General features: G+C 36.8%; 1 protein-coding gene across 6 annotated transcripts in view; it reads right to left on the bottom strand.

Annotated features, from left to right (window-relative positions):
- ena (ENAH actin regulator enabled) overlaps positions 1 to 21,184 on the bottom strand; it is a 182,063-nt gene that overhangs the window by 115,815 nt on the left and 45,064 nt on the right. For 2 of the 6 annotated variants that reach the window (XM_069821425.1, XM_069821423.1), the window contains one exon: positions 14,612 to 14,668. The exons of the other annotated variants lie outside the window; for them this stretch is intronic. In XM_069821425.1, coding sequence (XP_069677526.1) covers positions 14,612 to 14,668 — 57 coding nt within the window. Of the gene's footprint in view, positions 1 to 14,611; positions 14,669 to 21,184 lie in introns of those variants that run through there. 6 annotated transcript variants of the gene reach the window in all.

The raw sequence follows: 21,184 nt of genomic DNA on the forward strand, positions 1-21,184 counted from the left end.
ACTGTTTTATAAATTCTAACTTTCGAATTTTTTACAGCAAACTAGACGACAAAATCTTCTCAACCGAATAATAATAGGCATTTCCCATATTTATTCTGCGTTTAATTTCCTCCTGAGTGTCATTTATATTTCTAGACTGCTCGGGAAAAAGAGTATAAGTCAAAATACACAACTTTTCAGTACAATCAATTTAATGCTTCACAGTCTTACTGTTTGCTAATGTTTCATACTATAAAACTGATTTTTACATATTTATTGCATGGAAATGAATACTTTGAATTAAAGTGGAGAAACACTTATGGAATTATATGGAAATAAAGAAAAGCTGCCTTATATTATCTGGACCACAATCTCCCAGTGACTTATACTAAAGTGACCCAATCAAAAGAACTAACTTATGCAACATTTTAATACTCTTGCTACTAGTAACAGTGAAGTAATTAACAACTTTCTTTCCAGCCCATGACCTTTTTGCACTAAAGCAATAAAAATAAAATTTCTCATTATTAAACAAAGTCTATAAACTGGGGCCTCCGAGAACAATCTTCATTCAGTACCTATCATTCAGTGGTTGTAATGCTGTTTGCAATGACTGGGAATAAAACAATTTGAAAAATTAAAGTGAATCGAATATTAATGTAACTAAACGTCAGAAAAATCATCATTCCCATCACAATACACATCTCGGGCCTCTGTGGTCTTCAGTGTCATATAGAGTTCATGGAACACTGGATTTATCAATGTCAGAAGGTCCGAAGATTTTTTTTTCTTTTGATACAGGAAAGGTACTCTGATACAACCTTCTGGATGCTAAATCAACTTCTATCTGACCTCTTTACAAAACACAGATGGTTCTGAATGGTTCTTCCTCATTTATAGAAGTTTTGGACAAAATACTTGTCTCCTTAACGTAGCAGAGACATTTGATATCATGCCAAAGAAAGGCATTACCATTAGTGTCTTTTGTTCTCATCATCATACTAGTCTTTATTAAATCACCAAAGTTTAAGCAATTCCCATTAAGTTCCAGTGCCTTAAATATATTTTTCTTTCTAGCTCCACGCATAACTGGTACCAGTCACATGAGTGTGCTATTGGAACATCCAGACGTTTATTTTGCTTCTCTGTTAGACCATGATCTACGTCCCATTTCATATGACTGTGACCACTAACCATACATTTATGGTCAATAAATTCAAGATTAGAATTTTCTTTCATTGCTACAAGAAACACAGCTGACACATTCAGATTTTTATTTTGTCTTCCGCATGCGTCTAAGTAGAGAACTACTCTCCTTATTCTGGTGGCAATGAAGTAATTTCTTTGTAGACAGAAGTCCCAATTTGATTGCCTCCTCGTCCACTTTCAGCTTCATGCCACATGAGGCACTTTACATCTCCACTTTCTGTTTCATGCTTAGTCAGAATGAAGGTCCATAGATGTCTCTTGTAAAATACAAGATGAATTGAGAAGAGGGGCTGGTAGACACTGCTGCAAGTCAAAGGTGTAGCAGCGTAATGCACTGTCTGTCTTCGCCAACTTCTTATCTTTGTCCTTCATAAGAGATGCCTTATCTGCTTCAGCATGGTGAATATGATCTCTTGAATTTGATTTCTCTCTGTTTCATCCCGTGAAACTTTCAGTTTGTTTGCTAATGTGTCACATTTATGGCATGTATCAATTTTTGGTTCTTTTAATGAAATTATTAAGCTTATGAAACTCCCTTTCATAAATGAGTCTTGAAACTGGATGTTCCTGGTATTTTCCACCGTATAGTTTCTACATTTTCTGCAGATTGAGATGTGGTGGTTAATATTTTCTTGAGCTTTTTCGGGCGAGTGTAGTAAGAATAAGCCTTGTAGAATAAGCCACAAGCGTAGTGGTCGGTTTCTGTCAGATGCGTTTCCAATTCACTGTGGGCTGAAGCAAGGAGATGCACTATCACCTTTACTTTTTAACTTTGCTCTAGAGTATGCCATTAGGAAAGTTCAGGATAACAGAGAGGGTTTGGAATTGAACGGGTTACATCAGCTTCTTGTCTATGCGGATGACGTAAATATGTCAGGAGAAAATCCACGAACGATTAGGGAAAATACGGGAATTTTACTGGAAGCAAGTAAAGAAATAGGTTTGGAAGTAAATCCCGAAAAAACAAAGTATATAATTATGTCTCGTGACCAGAATATTGTACGAAATGGAAATATAAAAATTGGAAATTTATCCTTTGAAGAGGTGGAAAAATTGAAATACCTGGGAGCAACAGTAACAAATATAAATGATATTCGGGAGGAAATTAAACACTGAATAAATATGGGAAATTCCTGTTATTATTCGGTTGAGAAGCTTTTATCATCCAGTCTGTTGTCAAAAAATCGAAGTTAGAATTTCTAAACAGTTACATTACCGGTTGTTCTTTATGGTTGTGAAACTTGGCCTCTCACTTTGAGAGAGCAACATAGGTTAAGGGTGTTTGAAAATAAGGTGCTTCGGAAAATATTTGGGGCTAAGAAGGATGAAGTTACAGGAGAATGGAGAAAGTTACACAACACAGACCTGCACGCATTGTATTCTTCACCTGACATAATTAGCTACATTAAATCCAGACGTTTGAGATGGGCAGGGCATGCAGCACGTATGGGCGAATTCATAAATTCATATGGAGTGTTAGTTGGAAGGCCGGAGGGAAAAAGACCTTTGGGAAGGCCGAGACTAGATGGGAGGATAATATAAAAATGGATGTGAGGGAGGTGGGATATGATGATAGAGACTGGATTAACCTTGCTAAGGATAGGGACTGATGGCGGGCTTATGTGAGGACGGCAATGAACCTCCGGGTTCCTTAAAAGCCAGTAAGTAAGACTCGTATAATGGAAAGGAATTAATATGATCCTGAACGTCTTTAATTTTCTTCTCACTGTACTTATTAGGTGAAGAATCAAGGCCTCACTTGTCATCGCATACTTGGCCTGAAACACGTAAGTTTCTGCAAATTAAGCTTTCAGGAATAACTCCCTGTAAAGTTAATTTGAATAATTTCGAGGGAAAAATTGTTCCGGGGCCGGGCATCGAACCCGGGACCTTTGGTTAAACGTACCAACGCTCTCCCACTGAGCTACCCGGGAACTCTACCCGACACCGATCCAATTTTTCCCTCTATATTCACAGACCTCAAAGTGGGCTGACAACCGTAAAGCAACCAACATTTGAGTGCACACTAACTCTGTGTGACTTTTAAAAGTCTGTGGATATAGAGGGAAAAATTGGATCGGTGTCGGGTAGAGTTCCCGGGTAGCTCAGTGGGAGAGCGTTGGTACGTTTAACCAAAGGTCCCGGGTTCGATGCCCGGCCCCGGAACAATTTTTCCCTCGAAATTATTCACTTAAGTTTCTGTTTATAAGTGTAAGAGTTATGAACTTATTTGTCTCATCAAAAGTTTTCATGAAGCAGCCTTTACATACAGGAATTCTCTGACCATTGACGCTCAAGTGAAATATATGTGTTAATAAACGAAATTTTTATTTTTCTGGACCCTGTGTCCTCTTTCTAGATGTGGTAGTACGTTTAGAATCAATGTAACTAACTAAGTAAGCTACAAAGAATATAACAAGAAACTGACTTATACTATTAGAGCCAAGGAAGGTCTCAAGATTGGTATGGCCATAATAATATAAGTTGACTTATATTCTTTTTCCCAAGCAGGATTTTTCTCATTTTATTTATACTAAAACAACCATTGTGTTTTACATTGTATTAATACATTATTTTACTTATATTGTTTATACCAGTCTGTAGAACATGTCATGGTATAACATAATATTGACTTATCTTATTTTGGCCATTTTTGACTTATATTCTTTTTTCCGAGCAGTCTAGATTTATTACTGTTGCTCCAAGACATTTGAATTTTTCCACCACTTCGAAGAATAAATCTCCAATTTATATATTTCCATTTCGTACAATATTCTGGTCACGAGACATAATCATATCTTTTGTCGGAGTCTTTTCGGGATTTACTTCCAAACCTATCGCTTTACTTGCTTCAAGTAAAATTTCCGTGTTTTCCCTAATCATTTCGTTGCCGGAGAGAATTTTTCTCTGTTCCACTCATCCTTCATCATCCTTCATCTTAGGATCATGTTAACAGATATAATAATTTTTATTTTATATAATTAATTGACATTTTGCTGTACTAAACTAAGCATTGTATAGCTTTCATGGGACATAATGGAAGTTTTTTTTTTTTCATTGTATACAGAGTGATTCACGAGGATTTACCGTCACTTAAGAAGCTTATTTCCGAAGATATTCTGAGCAAGAATTGTCCTATTCTCAGTATTTTCAGTGTTACACTAATTTCAAGTTGTTAGTAAAATACCTTTTTATTTAGTTTTAAGGGTAAAAATATTATAAATAGAGAATGAACTATTCAGAAGTATAATTTCTTTAATGGGCTAGTGTTCTGAAGTTAAAAATGTGTTAATTGCTTTGTACAAATTTTTATTTTCAATTTTTAACTAAAAATGATATCATTCATACGCACTTAACATAAATTTATTACAAATCATACGACTTTAGGAACTTGGTTCTTTACAGTTTAATTATGCATCCTAATGTAGTCTTAAAGAATTTACAAGAGTGGCGTGATTTGTAACAATTATTGTGATAAATGCGTAAGAAAATGTAATTTTGTAGTTAAAAAACCGAAAAAAAAATTCTTACGAAGCAACTATAGAATTCATAACACATTTTTAACTTCAGAATATCAGCTGATTAAAGAAACGATACTCCTGAATACTTCACTCTTTATCTGTAATAGTATTTTACCTTAAAAACTAAAGAATAATAGTATTTTACAAACCACTTCAAATTAGTGTAATTCTGAAAATATTGAAATTAGCACAAATGTTTATATGATTTTTTTACTCAGAATGTCTTCGGAAAAAAGCCCCGTAACGGACGATAAATCCTCGTGAATCACACTATATACGAGACACCCAACAGAGAGAAGAAAAGAAGGTTGGGGATTGGAACATGAAATGTAAGGACTCTTCTGCAAGCAAATAAGTTGGAAAACTTGAAGGAAGAGATGAGAAAAAACAAAGTGGATGTGATGGGAATATCAGAAGTGAGGTGGGAAAATAGTGGTGAGTTGGTGACTGACGAATTTAGGTTGTTATTCAAATGGTGAGTGCAAAGGAAGTCATGGTGTTGGTATATTACTAGGACCAATTGGGAAAGATAAAGTGATATCAGTGTGTTATGTAGATGACCGGATGATAATGGTGAGACTATAAGGGGACAAATGGTCTTAGAGCTAGTGCAAGTTTATATGCCACATATGGATTAGCAGATGAAGTCGAAGAAAACTATGACAAGATAGAAGAGATAGTTGAGAAGGAGAAGAAGGGAGCATGCGTAATCCTAATGGCGACTGGAACACAGTTGTAGGAGAACAAGAGGGAAGAACAGTTGGAAAATATGGATTGGGAAGAAGAAATGACAGAGGAGAATCTTTGGTAAAGTTCTGTAAAAGAAATGCAATGAACAACATAAACGAAGAAGATACACATGGACACGTCCAAGGGACAAAAGCTGATACCAGATAAATTACATACTGGTGCAGGAAAGATTCCGAAATTGCTTAAAAATGCGAAGACTTTACCAGGAGCAAATATTAACTCAGATCATGTCCTCCTGACAGGGGAAGAAGATAAGAGGAAGACAAGTGATGAAGATATTGAACATGGAAAAACTGAAAAATGAAGAAGAATGAAGAAAATTTGAAGCAAATTTTCAAGAGAAAGCCGCTACATTAAATTCCACACCGGAGAATAGTAATGAGTACTGGACTCATCTAAGAAGCTGTATGCAGATAACAGCAGAATAAGCAATAGGATACACAGAAGGTGAGAGAATTAAGAAACCTTGGATCACAGGAAAAATGTTGGAGATGGAGGAAAGGAGAAAATGGTAAAACATCAACACAGAAGAAAGTAGAAGAAACTACAGGAAACTAAACAACGAACTAAGATGAGAAACTGATAAAGTAAAGGAATACTGAACGAAAGAGAAATGTAAGAAATAGAGGATCTACAGAGAAAATGAAGATATGATTTAATACACCACGAAGTAAAATGTCTGGACTTCACACATAAGAAAGGACAACAGGGACGACATTCGCTGTGCACTTAAAGAGAGACAAACAGCCGCAATAAGGAGCATCAACAGTATTGGAAATCTCTTAGATATGTCCATTAGCTCAGCGATGAAACTCTTTGAAGCTAAAATCTGGCCTACCTGCATACACGGTCTGGAAATGATATGGGAATATCTTTGTAAGTGAAAAATAACTGAGAGATCTCGAAAGTATAAAATCAAGATACTTGAAGAGGGCACTCGGACTCAATGTCAAGGTACGCATACGAGTTAGCGCGGAAAGCTTTCTTTCTGGACGACTTAAGACTGAGAATGTTGCTACCAGCCATGGAGAGCTACAAGAAAGTAGTGGAAGAAAGAAAACAGAAACGGAAGGAGACCACAGAGGATTTCTACACAACGAATGCTATGATACAGCGAGACTGGACAAATGCCGGCTACAATACAAGGCTAGCGAAGCACAGATATCATTACAGAGTGTGTGCAACCAAGAGATACCACTTCCCAAACGAAATGTGTATTTGTGAACTGTGTGGGAGATATCACATTCTCGAGAGTAGAAGGCGTGTGAAATCTATCAGGAAAACGATATAAGGGATAGAATAGCAGTATTTTTTGCACAGTGTGCGCAATCCCAAACTATTATTAAAGAACAGGAAATCCATGTGGTTGATAGAGAACGACATCGGAAATGAAATAACAGACAAACATGGAATATTAAACAGATGGACGAAATATGTAGAACAGTTATATGAGACAAGAAATCGTCCAGATGACTTAGCTACAGAAGACGAAGAAGCCGTCTCAAAAGACGAAAAAGAATTTTCTATTTTAAGGGAAAAAGATGAACTAGTGCTTAAGGAAATGAAGAATGGGAAACGAACAGGAGTTGATGGAGTCCCCATTGCATTAGTGAAATGCTTGGGTGAAGACAAGAAGGAATTTCTATCATTATGCAACGAACTACAGGAAAAGGCGAATGGCCTGAAGATTTTACGGAGATGGTGTTGCTTTCAATACAGAAAAAAAAATAATGCCAAGAAATGTAACGAGTTCAGGATTATGAGCCTGATATCGCACTCGGCGAAGATTCTCGCGAAAACTGAATCGACATTTATATTCTAAAATGAAAGAACAGTTGAAAGAAGAGTAGTTTGGCTTCAGGAAGGGGAAAAGGTACGAGATATGTAATTGGACTGCTACAAACAATCGGTGAAAGATACCTAGAGAAGAATAAAGAAGTGTATATAGTATTTGTGGACTTAGAAAAGGTTTTTGATAGAGTGGATTGGAATAAACTGATGGGGATCCTAAAGAAAATAGGTGTGAATTGGAGAGAAGGCTGTTCAGTAATCTTTATATGAAACAACGAGTCAAAGTCAGGATAGGAGAAGAAATGTCAAAAGGAAGTGAAACAGAGAGGCGTGCGTCAAGGAAGTCCTTTATCATCTATTCTGTTCAACATCTACTTGGAGGATTTAGTAAAGAACTGTTTTCAGAACATGGAAGGGGTGATAGTAGGATGAAGAAGAATAAAGTACATAAAATTTGCTGATAGGGTGTTATTAGCAGAAGAGGAGGTGATACTAAGAGATAGTGAGTCGTGCTCAACGTCTCAGTCAATCCTACTAGCTTACTGTACCAGCGACATTCTTCGCATAGCCGCCATATTGCTGACAGCGCCATCTTTAGGCCTACTATGCATAATTCCTGTTAATTTTTCCTATTGGCTGGCCAGACCACGAGGTACGTTAGAGAGGGGAAAAGCTAGTTTTCTTGGCAGGTACGGAGAGATCGCTAAGTCACTCGGGAAACTTGCGTCGTAGTGTTAACTTCATCCGCTAGCATACTCAGGCAAACCGGCGTCGTACTGATAAGTTACTCAGGAAACTTGCTTGGATTGTATTAATACGTCGTATTTGTGAATTTGGTAGTAGATTCGAGAACACTGCTATGAATAGTAGAATCGGCTATCATAACTATTTGCGTCTATCATTTTGAAGGTTAAATTGATTACGTTGCTCAGATTATTTCAGTACTAGTTATCTCGTTCCCCTCTCTCTGCGTTCATTATGTTCGTTGTATTATATTGTGCAGATGTGTAATTATAGTTTTAAAGGTATCGTAACTGATTAAGTGATTATATTTGTGATACTAGTTGAATGTGTGTGGTTCTCCGGCACCAGAATTCTCCCTTCAAGAAATAGTGTACTAGTATACACGGGACTCATGTATTGCGACAATTATGTACAAAACTGAATACTCAATTATGTACGATATTTAATAGGGTTCAGTTATATACAATGTTGAATGGGACTCGTATATTGTGAGCATTGATATGGCTGAGATAGTGTGAGGTTGATAGATATGAGTATTAGGTTCAAGTCAATTTACAAGTTTGTTTTGTGTAAATCTAATGCTGTTTATTTGTTGTAAGAGAACATTCAGGATAAAGTCATATGATATAACGATACTCGATAGTTCAACACATATATTTTAAGACTATTCTTGTTACAGTACTTGCTATTTAGCTTCATCATTATTTCTTCTATATCAATCCATTCGTGTATTGTCTATTATCCATCATTCAGTCATTTATATTGTTTGTTATAAAACCTGCATTTGTTATTTAATCGTCTTATGCATCGCTATTTCATTGCGCCTACCAATAGACTCAGTGCGCCTAACATCTGACGAGTTGCACAATTGGTAGCAGACGGTGCAATATGCTACTGGAGCTCAATGATAGCTGTGAGCAGTACGGGATGAAGATAAATGCAAATAAGACGAAGACCATGGTCATAGGAAGAAAAATAAAGTAGGTAAACTTGCGGATTCTAAATGAGGCAGTAGAGTAAGTGGACAGCTTCAAATACTTGGGGTGTACTATAAGCAGTAACATGAGCTGCTGCCAGGAAGTCAAAAGGAGGATAGCAATGGCCAAGGAAGCTTTTAATATAAAAAGGAGCATCTTCTGCTGACCTCTGGAAAAAGAACTAAGGAAGAGACTAGTGAAGTGTTTTGTATGAAGTTAGGCATTGTATGGGGGCATAAACATGGACATTACGATGAAGTGAAGAGAAGCGAATAGAAACATTTGAAATATGGATATGGAAAAGAATGAAACGTGTGAAATGGACAGACAGAATAAAAAATGAAGATATGTTAGGAAGAGTGGGTGAAGAAAGAATGATGCTGAAACTGATCAGGAAGAGGAAAAAGAATTGGTTGGGTCACTGGCTGAGAAGAAACTGCCTACTGAAGGATGCACTGAAAGGAATGGTGAATGTGAGAAGAGTTCGGGGCAGAAGAAGACATCAGATGATAGACGACATTAAGACATATGGGTCACATGCGGAGACAAAAAGGAAGATTGGAGAAAGCTGGGTTTGCAGTGAAAAACCTGCCCTTGGACAGAACAATGAATGAATATACGAGATCTCGGTTGGGACAAACTACTTGATTGGGTTTTTTCCGAGATTTTCCCTCAACTAATTGAAACAGAATTTCTGGTTTCCCTCAACTAATTGAAGCAGAATTTCGGGTTAACTTTCGGCGTTGGACCTCGGACTCATTTCGCCATCATTTATTAAAATGCCACTGGGATCATTACCAAGCCCGGGTTAAGTTCGCGGTGCAACATGGTTTGCACGACCGTTCGACGACAAATATCTTTCACAGAACAGAGGTGGTAAGCTAAAAAAGCCTCGGGATACAGTGCAAGCCGTCAGGCTCCTCCTCCGCAGGAAAAAGTCTTTTGTTATGCGTGTGAGCACATTCGTATGCTCATGAAAATAATGTGAGTTATTAATGAATTAGCTTATTTTATCATCCTACTGTGGCCCCTCTCCAAGAAAATCGTTCTACCTCCGCCTATGAGCAGCGACATTTTGATTTCTACTAGTGATTACAAGCATTAGCTCCATCTCTTGAAACATCATATGCAGAAGTTACAGAAAAACGAATACTGGTAACATTTGTTTAGGAAATTTCTGAAAAAATATAGCCTACAAATTTAAGCTTTTTTTTCATGATTTTGTTTTTAATTCCGATACATTTCGGAAGGATTTCGATTATCGCCGGAAGCCTCAAATTCCGCTATAGTTGGGCACATATGCATGTATGAGAAGTCTATTAAAGCTTCGCTTTCCTCCAATATCAAGACTGCACTAGAACTTAAAACTCAACTGATGTGTTAAGTTAAGGTATTCTAAGTTCAGTTTTCAGTTGTTCTTTCCTAGAAAACTGAAACTTAGGAAGCAATAGAAATAGATACACAAAAGGCATTGTATATAAACTCTATTATTGCTCTGTTATCATTACATAATAAAAATTGATAGGGCTACAATTTTTTTTGTTAATATGAAACGCAACTGGCCGTATATATCTATTGTAACAATGACATCATCCATGGATACAATACAATATAAACTGCAGTTTCACTATTTTCGTGTAGTATTCTTATTAATGTTGTAAAATAAAAATACAGGGTGATCCGTTTGGATATGGATAAAATAAAAACACCGTAAAACAATTACTACTGAACTTTATTTGTTGAAAATTTGTGCATACAACACTGAAATATGAGAGATTCCTCAGAACTCAACATGAACCCCATTGCGCACCCTGCACACTCATATCGGTGACCAATTCAGCCCATGTCCGTTGTAATATATGAGGGGTGATATGTTGAAAAGCTTGAGTAACTTTTACTCTCAGATCATCAATGTTCCTGGGTTTCTGTGAACAGACAATGTCTTTAACAAAACCCTACACGAAAAAGTCAGGAGGAGGTAGATCTGGGGAGTTTGGAGACCAAGCCAAGAGATAGCTGCTTCTCGTACTGGGTTTCGTCTGCGACCTCCTGCATGTTTTTTAACACAGAACCTGTTTCTACAAATGTTCGATACCATAACATTATTGAATCGTATTTAGGTACATTACGCACACCATACTCACGTCGAAATTCTCTTTGAACTCTTTTAACACTCTCAAATTTAGCATACCAAAGAACACAATGTGCCCGCTATTGATTTGTAGTAATTTGAATCATGTACGATTTTAATTTGTCCTTTAAGATTATGCATTATTGATTGTCATATATGGAAACTTCCATCTTTTAATCATAATATAACCAGTAAGAAATTTTTCCTACTATCATAATAGCTTTATACTCCCTCTGTCCCATAATAATTGTCCTGTACGCTTTTATTTCTTGTCCCATAATAATTGTCCGACGTCCATAATTTTACACTGGCGTTTACATAGGAGCAAAATGAAACACATGAATGAGTAATACAACTGTATTGCTCCAGAATCAGTTCAAAATTGTCACTCAATTAGCAAAAGAAAAAAATTATTAGTCCGGGATCTGTATAAATTGATCAATCATTGAGCCAAAAAAAGAACATGAATACTACTTATACAACTTTATGACTCCAGGATCAGTACAAATTGGCTAGTCATTGAGCCGAAAATAAATACTCCTAGGAGTGCAACTTTATTAACTCCAGGAGTAATACAAATTGACCAAGAAGTGAAACAAAGAAAAACATTCTCCTACGAGTAAAGACGAAAAAACTGCCTGTTATACCGGGAAGGTTGCCATTTGCCTAGAACCACAGACCTACTGCTGCAGTGCTACTGTAGCCTCGTCGTAAATGTTCCGAGGACACTCCAAGCGAGAGGGCAGGATATTGAGGTGGTCCAGGTGCGCCTTTTGCATATGGGGAATCATGTTGTTGTTCCCGTCGTTGACTTTCATTATTTCAATGAGAAGGGACTGCAAAGTGAGGAAGACATTGTTGAGCTTGTCGTGTGTCAGCTGAGAGAAAGCTGTTCCTATGGCGGCGATCAACTCATCAATAGTTTGTGGAGCTGCCTGATGCTGGAGAGACTGAATTGCCCGGAAGTAACCCAGATCTAAAACATTCATATCCAGACTGTTTGGCGGTTGGCACACGAGTTCCAAAGTGATTCCACTGGCTGCTGCAGCGTCCATCCAGGTGCGGTCATTGGGAGCGATATGCGAACGCACATTGTCCAGCTAAACTGACACCTGAATTCTCCCTGTGCGCGCTCCAGGAGGACATTTTGCATTTACTGCTGGGATTAATTTGGTGATGGGCATGAATCCACTTTCCAAAGATTGCCGCCCCCGTTGCCAAATGCAGCATGCTGTTCTTTTACCGACATGAAATTTCTCGGCCGCACTGTTACGGCACCTTTCTTCACTACGTCAGCCGTAATGTTTTTCAACAAAAACTCCTATATCGCCTGCTGTTCATTGTCTGTAAGGTTCTTGCAACCCCTGTTTCTCACTGTCGCCAGTTGTGTTCCCAGGATGTCCATGTCTGTTCAAACGTACGTACTCACTGCAGGACTATGCTCTACTAACGATTTCCAGCTTGCTTTGCTACACTGGTTTGTATATAGTGCCATACCGGTGAGTTGAAAACCAATATCCACCTTCGGGAAACTACTGGGTGGTGTGTGTTGCTTGTCTCAATAAGATCACGTTATTGCTCTGCATAACCTTGTGCACTGATCTATTGCGCTTCTCCTCATGCGTGCACTTCTCATTTGCCCCGTCGCCTGTAATTACTGTAATACCATTTCAGCGTACCGGACAATTATTATGGGACAGAGGGAGTAATAATAAATTAATATTATCCGTACCCAAACGCATCAGACTGTACATGAATAATTTAAAATCAATTCATATTAAATAATAACGTGAACGTATTAAGAAAGTTGTATTTACATGTTTTTAAAAAGTAATTTCAGGAAAATAGCTTTCCACCTCGCCATGTTTGCTAAAATCCTCGGAAAACGATATAATTTCGTGTCGGCATTTCTTTTGCAGCCCAGTGTACATCCCATGTTTGCTAATCGTAGTTCAGAGAAAGCTTATGAAGTTACTATTTCTTTAAATTACCGTATAACGCGCGTCAGATAGGGTTTGTTTGGTGTTACATTACCAATACTATACACAAAAAAATAACAAGGAATAATAAAAATAATCTTCAGTGATGGCGTTATGTTTGTATTAATCAGTAGGCCTACAGTTATACCAGTTATTTGATCGTGCTACTGTATTGATCTCGTTAAAAAAACAACTCTTAAGAAAGTTAACAAGATTATTAAAATCAAGTTAATTTTTAAAATGCGAATCTTATTTGCCTGGTCGTCCTAATTCCTAGACGAACTCCTTCCAATAGCGTTGTTTCTTCTCCGTATTTCTGTATTCTTTGTCTTGAACGCTAATATAAAAAATTCGTTTTGGCGTACAAATATATTATTCTTTCTTCCTCGTTACATGAAAATTTTCGTTTTTCACTCATATTGTTGAAAAAACATAAAACTTTTATAAAATCTAATATGTAGAATAACATCACTTTAATGCAACAATCACACCGAAATTGAGAACAGAACTGGAAGAAAAAAAAAAACGAATGACACAGCAGAACCTTGATAATCCGAACTGGAGCCCGAAGCTCTTCGGATTAGCAAATGTTGGAATTATTCTAAATTCTACTGTCCGGTGAGTGTGTTTTTATTCCATTAATATATCGCATATTTCTTTTAATGTAATTTAGCTTCACGTAATGTGGCACGTAGTGTTGTGGCTATTTTTTTTTTCCGGAAAAATTTGTAAAAAATGTTGGTCCGAACCCAATGGGAAGTCTAAACTTGAGTTTTTTTAACGTCTTACTTAACTTTTCAAAGTACGACCACAATCTAGTATATACAGTTACGAAGCTTGAGTTGATGAGGGTACTAGGAACAATAGACTGTGCCGGTACTGTTTCACATTGTATGTGATGAGACGATAGTAGCTATCCTAGTGGTTAGCAACTATCTATGGATGCATATTTCCTACGTATTGAGCTTCGTGACTGTATATACTAGACTGTGGTATGAAGCAATCTGGAGAGGTTGACGTGTTTCGTTTTACTCTCCGTTCGGATTGGCGAGGTTCTACTGTAAACAGCAGGTGTACAATCTCCTCACATATTTCTCCAATAACTCATTAAATAACAGACTGTTGTCCCTATATAAAATAGTAATAACAATGTAAAGAAAATGGACAGTCAAACAATGAAGACGCTGTAAGTGAATCGAGTCCTGAACATGAGAACATTGATGTTATTTGTATTATATGAAATTTCAATAATATACATTCGTAAACTGTCCATGCAGGAACTAAAATAACACAATATTTTTACATGTCGAGTGTCCCAACGCAAACAATATATTTCGGAACAAAAATATCACAATTTATAACAATTTACTAAGCGTTCCTTTCAATTACATTCCATAGCCATGCACGAACTACCTTTGACTGTTGTGCCAATTATACACAAAATCAACAACGAAGCAAAAAAAAAACAATGAATTCTTCCATAACAAAACAAATCCATACATAAGCAACAATGAAATGTAGACACCATACCTTTTGCGCACTTCCTGCGCCTGCGCCCCAAGCTGATCTGCAGATCCGCACGATGAACTGCAAGCAATCAACACTTCAACTCACACAAGCACCGCTCTTACAAATCCAAGACGGAAACACCTCATACAATTATGGGGAGGGGGGGGGGGAAACTGCACTGAGCTAACAGAGAGAGAGCCTAAGTCCCGATACTGTTGGTACTGTCCCCGCAACCTTCTTGGCCGCTGGCCTTAAGGATACCTTTCTGGATGCGAACTAATAGATTGCGACTCTCGTTCCAAACAACCGCATCACACAAAGCAAATCTTGGTCGGCAAAATAAAGTATTACTAATATTACTATTGCAGAAGCATTTGGCTTCTTATATTAAGCCTTCTTTTAAATTCGTGATTCACTTATTCAATGACACTCCAGCTGTGAGGTTGTTTGGCATGGTGAATATAGTGATAGACTATTTTGGCAACATGTAACCTAGGATTCGCCATGGGCCGCCAAACATTCGCTTTACAGTTCGGGAAAACCCTGGAAGAAATCCAACCTGATATTCAGCGAAAATTCTAACCCACACCTGATTCCTTAACCTCAAGCTACGCCGGTGGCCTTAATGTCTGTGTCTGTATAGAAGGTCATGTTTGCTCACCAGTTACTTCAAAGAGACGTGTTGAGAGTAGTTTATATCTGAACGGGACCTTCCTGATGTCCGTAAGTATTCTGCGGACATTAAATTGAGCATGCCACAGTTTCTCTCGAAGTTAGGCTTCGAGAACTTGGTATCAGAGGCGAGAAATTGTTGCTTAAGGGTATAATTTCATTAGGACGTCGTTTGAACACAAAAAAGAACATCTGTGCTGTGTGATGTGGTTCAACAGTTACAAGAAATATTAATTTTACATTATAATTTATATATATATATATATATATATATATATATATATATATATATATATATATATATATATACAGGGTAAGTCAAGAGGCGTGATAATATTGGTGATTATGAGCAAAAAAATGTAGATGAACATATGCCCTGTTGTTAACAGTATCTGACATACAGCTGTTTGAAAATCACGGGCGTCAGTCTCGTGTCCTTCATCAGAACTCACATGCGAACGCAAGCAAACCGACATCAGATTGTAATAGGCTCAATGAAACGTATCCTGGGCGTTGGATCGGTAGTGTTAGGGTAATTTCTTGGCCACCGAGGTCACCCCACTTTACTCCATTGGATTCCTGTGATGTGGGGTTAGCTTAAGAGCGAAGTCTACAAGCGCAAAATGAATATACGTAATGGAGGAACTTCTCGCTCGCATTTTACATGCTTGTGCTCAAGTAAAGGAATGTCCGAATCAGCTCAGATCAGCAACACACTAGCTGTCTATAATAGCTGCAAAGTGCACTGAAGCTGACGATGGACTTTTTGAACATGTTCTGTAAAGAAAAGTGCACAATTAAACAGAACATAAGGTAACAATGTTTTAATTTACTATTATCTGCACTTTTCCCGTTCCTTATTGTTTATATTAGCTTTCTCTGAAACCGTTTAGAATAGGACATATGTTCATATAAACTTTTTTGTTCAGAATTACCAATATCACCCCTCAAACCTTGTACCGTTCCTCCTAACTCACTCTGTATAATGTTCTCTGTTGTTTCACTGATTCAGTATGTAACTCCCTTATATATTTGTATTAATATTTTTCACCGGCCAAGAACGGATGCGGAGACTGTATCCTAACCGTGCGACTGCAGCTAAAAAAAGATCTGAAATGCATCATCTACACGAGATCTGTAACACTGTTAACAATGAACAAGGAGAAATGGTAAACTAATATCTTCTGACCAGAGAAATGTATACATTAGCAGCAAGAAATAAGAAAAACCCAAGACAACAGGCTACCTAAATAAATCTTCGATTTCACGCATCCCACCTAGAGTTTATCGGTCGCGCACAAAGACGTTTTAAGATAAGTTATCTTAAAACGTCTTTGGTCGCGCACCAGACTCTTTGTCCTTCTTTATGTCTTGTAGTTGGTTTGATGTGTACGTCTTTCCAAATACGAGATGCTTTTCAAAATAAATCTATAAAATCAAATTTAAAATAATGTTATTAATGTTACGTAGAAGAATATAACCATTCATCGAGCAAAAAACAAAGAGTAAAATCGTAATACAACTGAAATAAAATTGATTAACTTTGATTTACAGTAATAAACACAATTTTTAACTACTTCCATTGCCACATCTGTACTTAGTATTATGGTATTGCAGGTATTTCTAGAGCATTATTTATGTTAAATGCGTAATTTCACATAATGAAATTATGACCATTCCATTTGGAGCCAGATGTCGTCGCCTATAACAACTATAACTTCGCAACGACATGTAGAAGTTTTCCGGACACACGACAACACATAGGGCAAACTCGGCTAATTTCGTGATATTAAAAAAATTATCACCAAATTATAACAGCTGTAATTCTAATTGTGTAGTATAATTACAGAAGATGTATTATAACATAGATTTTATTGAAATTTGGGTTGAATGCAACAGACCTAAGAAGACAAGAGTTCAAGAAGGCGTCAAAGAACATAAATACAGTCTTCAACGTTAAAAAGAAAATAGCAGGAGGGCCATTTCAAAGTAACTAACGTTACACATCGTTACTCTTTTTAAATTAACAACACCGTTTAGCTTCAAAATATATGAATGATGTCTAAAATATGATATTGCAAAATCTGCGGAATTTAATGTAATCTTGTAAATGTAATTTAGTTTCTTTACACAAAAAACTAAAGTTAATATTTAATTAAATATTTTGGGCCAGGTTACCATAACCAACGTCACTGTCACGAATGACTAAAAAAAAAAGTAACATTATTGTTGTAATTAAATTTTCTGCTTCCCTATATAGATGATGCAATTTTTTATTTACTACATCACTAATATAATTATGTTGGTATACTTATTTAAACTAAATATTGCAAGTTTTCATGGTGTTTAATATTTATAATAATATTATAGTCCTTGTATCTAACGTTACATAGAGAGGACAATAAAACTCTTCACGAAAGTCAACTTTTCCACACATTTCTTCAAAGTTAGGCCTACATGCCATATGCCATGAATGATTAGAAATAGCCTCAATACTACAATTCATTTTAGTTGATTTTGTTAATTATGGTAAATAGCAACTTTTCCCTTTACAACAGCAGTAATCAAACAAAATATTGTTTGTGTATATTATATAAATGAAATACCTTGAATTTTCAGTTTACGTTTAGGCCTAATAGTTATCAAAATAAGCTTATGTTTTTATCGCTAACAGTAGGCTACATTGCAGAAGCTTACAAAAAGAAAATGTATTATACTCTGTAGGGCATGTATAGCGTAACAAACATTGTTAAAACGCCTCTCTGGCAATCTTGCGGACCCACGCTCGATCCCCGACAAACCCTGATTTATGACTTTTGTTGGGCAAGTCCGTGGTCCAAGTAACATGGGTTTTCCCCGGGATCTCCGGTTCCTCTATAGCATCCCAAACTTTCATCACCATCTCATCTCACGTGTATCGTAGATCAGCCTCCTATGGAGCAACTTCCTAAATTGGACTACACAACTGGCATCATATGAGTGAGTGACTAACAGTAAAGTACCAGCTATTAGTTAAAATCTTTAACAAAACCCAATATTACAAGGTAAATTATAAAAATAATGCCACGTAATTCACATGACTTTGCCAAAGTATACTGCGCTAGACTGTCTCTGTGGTCTGGTGGTCAGCATGCTGGGAGGTCCCGGGTTGGATCCACCGGCTCGGCTTTCGGGGAATTTTCCTTGAAGGAAAAAAGTTCCCTGGGTGTTTAATGACTCCAAGTCTGGAAATTTGTATGAATGCTAGCGTAATTACAAATGTGCTGGGTTATTCATTAACCAATCTTCAAATAAATTACAATATATTAGGACTGTTGCTGGGCCCAAACCTGAACACATGTTTCAAAGTCAAATTGTTGACAAAGTAATCCCATCAATGAGCCCAACCAGAAAGCACTAAGAATAGATCTGTGCTTATAATATCAATGTCATCTATAGCAAGGGGGGAAAACAAAATTTTCTATGAACCCAAACTACTTTTTTCTTTCCAAGTATTGAACAGAAAGGTGGTTGTCATTATTGATACTGTGACGGCAGGCCGAATACTCTCAGCGCTTCGGGGAACTTCGTGCGCGTCCGGCAGGAGAGGGGGGCGCGAGGAGGCGGCGCGGACGTGACGAACGCAGAGAGAGGAAAGTAATGCGCCTGCGACTGAGGGAAGAAATCCAGAGAAGTCAAGGGGCGCCATCTTCTGGACATCTGTAGAAATTTCCAGCATCGTACTTCCCCGAAAATATGGTTTGGTTATAAAGAGGAGACGCAAGTGAGCTCCAGGAGTTAGTCAGTTGCAGTCGTTGCTAGTCTTGTGTAGCAGTGAAGCCAGCTTCGAGACCGAAGTTCGACTTGAGTTGTGTCCGCAGCTGTGTGAGCTTTCAGTGGACTGTCTCTGAGTCTCTGAAGGTCTTGGGTTCGAGATACTGTGAACTTGAGTGACTGAGCTAGAAGAACTAGCCAAGGCAAACGAACTGTGAACTGAGAATTGACAGTTCTGTTTTGTAAATAGTGCTTTGTGAACATTAGTTACGATTAGCAGTACATTGTTGTTCGCAATAATCCAAGTGAACTGTCATTGTCGTCTGTGGAGTGCAGTAACGAATACTGTGTTGCTGTGTAGAGTGGAAATCCCATTGTTGACAAGAGTGTTTAAATTAAATTGTAGAAAGTGGTTATTGTTGTTTTGAATAAAAGTTACATTCTTGTTTGAAATAAAAGTTACAATACTTAAATTAAAATGCTCCCAATATAGTGTTTTTGGTTCCCCTTAACTGTAGCGTACTGCACTACTATCAAGGAGGAACTGTGATCTGAGATTCAACTTCTTGATTAATAGCAGCTGTCAATAACAGTTTGGTTAATATTTTAATGTCCATCATGAATTATTGTATTTTGAACTTGATCTTTTTCAACATCAGCAATGTGTTTCAATTTGCCTGTACCAAGAATACTGCGTTCACATTTGTGTTTTCATACAATTTGGCAACAAATTCCTTGTTCCACATACTCCTTTCGCATCCTGAAGGTCTGCACACATTATTCCTTGATCGCCCTATATATATGAAGTATAGCGGAATAAGTACAGTGAATGTTTTGAGATTGACTGGCGACCTCAAAAAATTCTCTATGATTTCGCGCTATAGCTTTGCCCTGTAAAACAAGTTTCCAGGCAGCCTCTTTAATGTATCACCAACACCATCATGGGGCCCTTATCATATGATTCATAATAGTTCCGCTGGATCAGGATGTTCTCTGCAGCCTATAAAAGGGACAGATATGACATTGCATTTCTATTTTTGAAATATTGGATGCACCATCAGTTCATATTTCTAGGTGTATAATTTCTCTTTCAGTAAATCATCTTAGTTCCTTCAAAAGTAAATGGTTATAGTGTTGTGTGGCTTTGCATCTTATAGTTTAATGACAAAAGGTTTTTCTTATAGATTTCCTTCTTGGAAATATGCAATAGCTGTATAATTATATTGTTACAGCTGTGTCATTAGGATGAGACCAGTCATTGCCATGACTTCATTTTGACATGAAATGGCATAATTTTCTGAAAAATCTATCAGCAAAATTCCTATCCCCCCTTTAATACCTTGTTTTTTAAATCCCGGTTCTGAAGTTTGCTAATTTATGTTATACAAGTAGTTCAAATTTTCTACAATTAACTGGACATAATTGATATGAAAATTTCGTCCAACAAGAGTTTCCATTTTGTCATTACATTACTTTGACAGGATGGTCAGTGGGGACTTTGTCAATATAGACAGTGACATATTTAAAAGTTTGGTCATGGCAGATCCTATGATACAAACTAAAACATACATGTACCTTTAGAGACAGAAAAGAGTAACTTTAGTTACAGAGAAAATATGTAACATTAGTTACCATTTATATGATAAACTACAGTATTTTACTTAATGGTAATTTATGAACATAGAGCTATTGGTTACAAATACCGAATCCTCTTATAACTCATGGTATCTAAAAAGTGCATTTATTACAATGCTGAGGGAAACTTATTCATGTTTTGTAACTAACGTTACAAGTAGGTTATACCAATATTTACCTATGATATTCAATATCCTATATAAAGAGTCTTTTTCAGATATATGACTTATCGTTTTCAATTTACGTTAACACGCGTTAATGCATGCTAAGTATTGAAATAATACCTTGTACAAACGTTTTAGGGCATCTTCAGATACAGTTAATTGCAATATGTATATATCCCAAATTCTATATTCTGATTATAATCTTTCGTGTAATTTATCAAGAATACGTTACAATTCTCATCAATAAATAAAAGAAACATCTATAAGTAACTTGTACATAATTTTGTTAATAAAATTAAATCTTACAGAACACAATACCAAGAATGAAATATATTTTGATCTACTTTACATTACCACATGAATAAGAAGA

Source organism: Periplaneta americana, chromosome 3 (genome assembly GCF_040183065.1).
Source record: "Periplaneta americana isolate PAMFEO1 chromosome 3, P.americana_PAMFEO1_priV1, whole genome shotgun sequence".
In the NCBI taxonomy this organism is placed as follows: Eukaryota; Metazoa; Arthropoda; class Insecta; order Blattodea; family Blattidae; genus Periplaneta; species Periplaneta americana.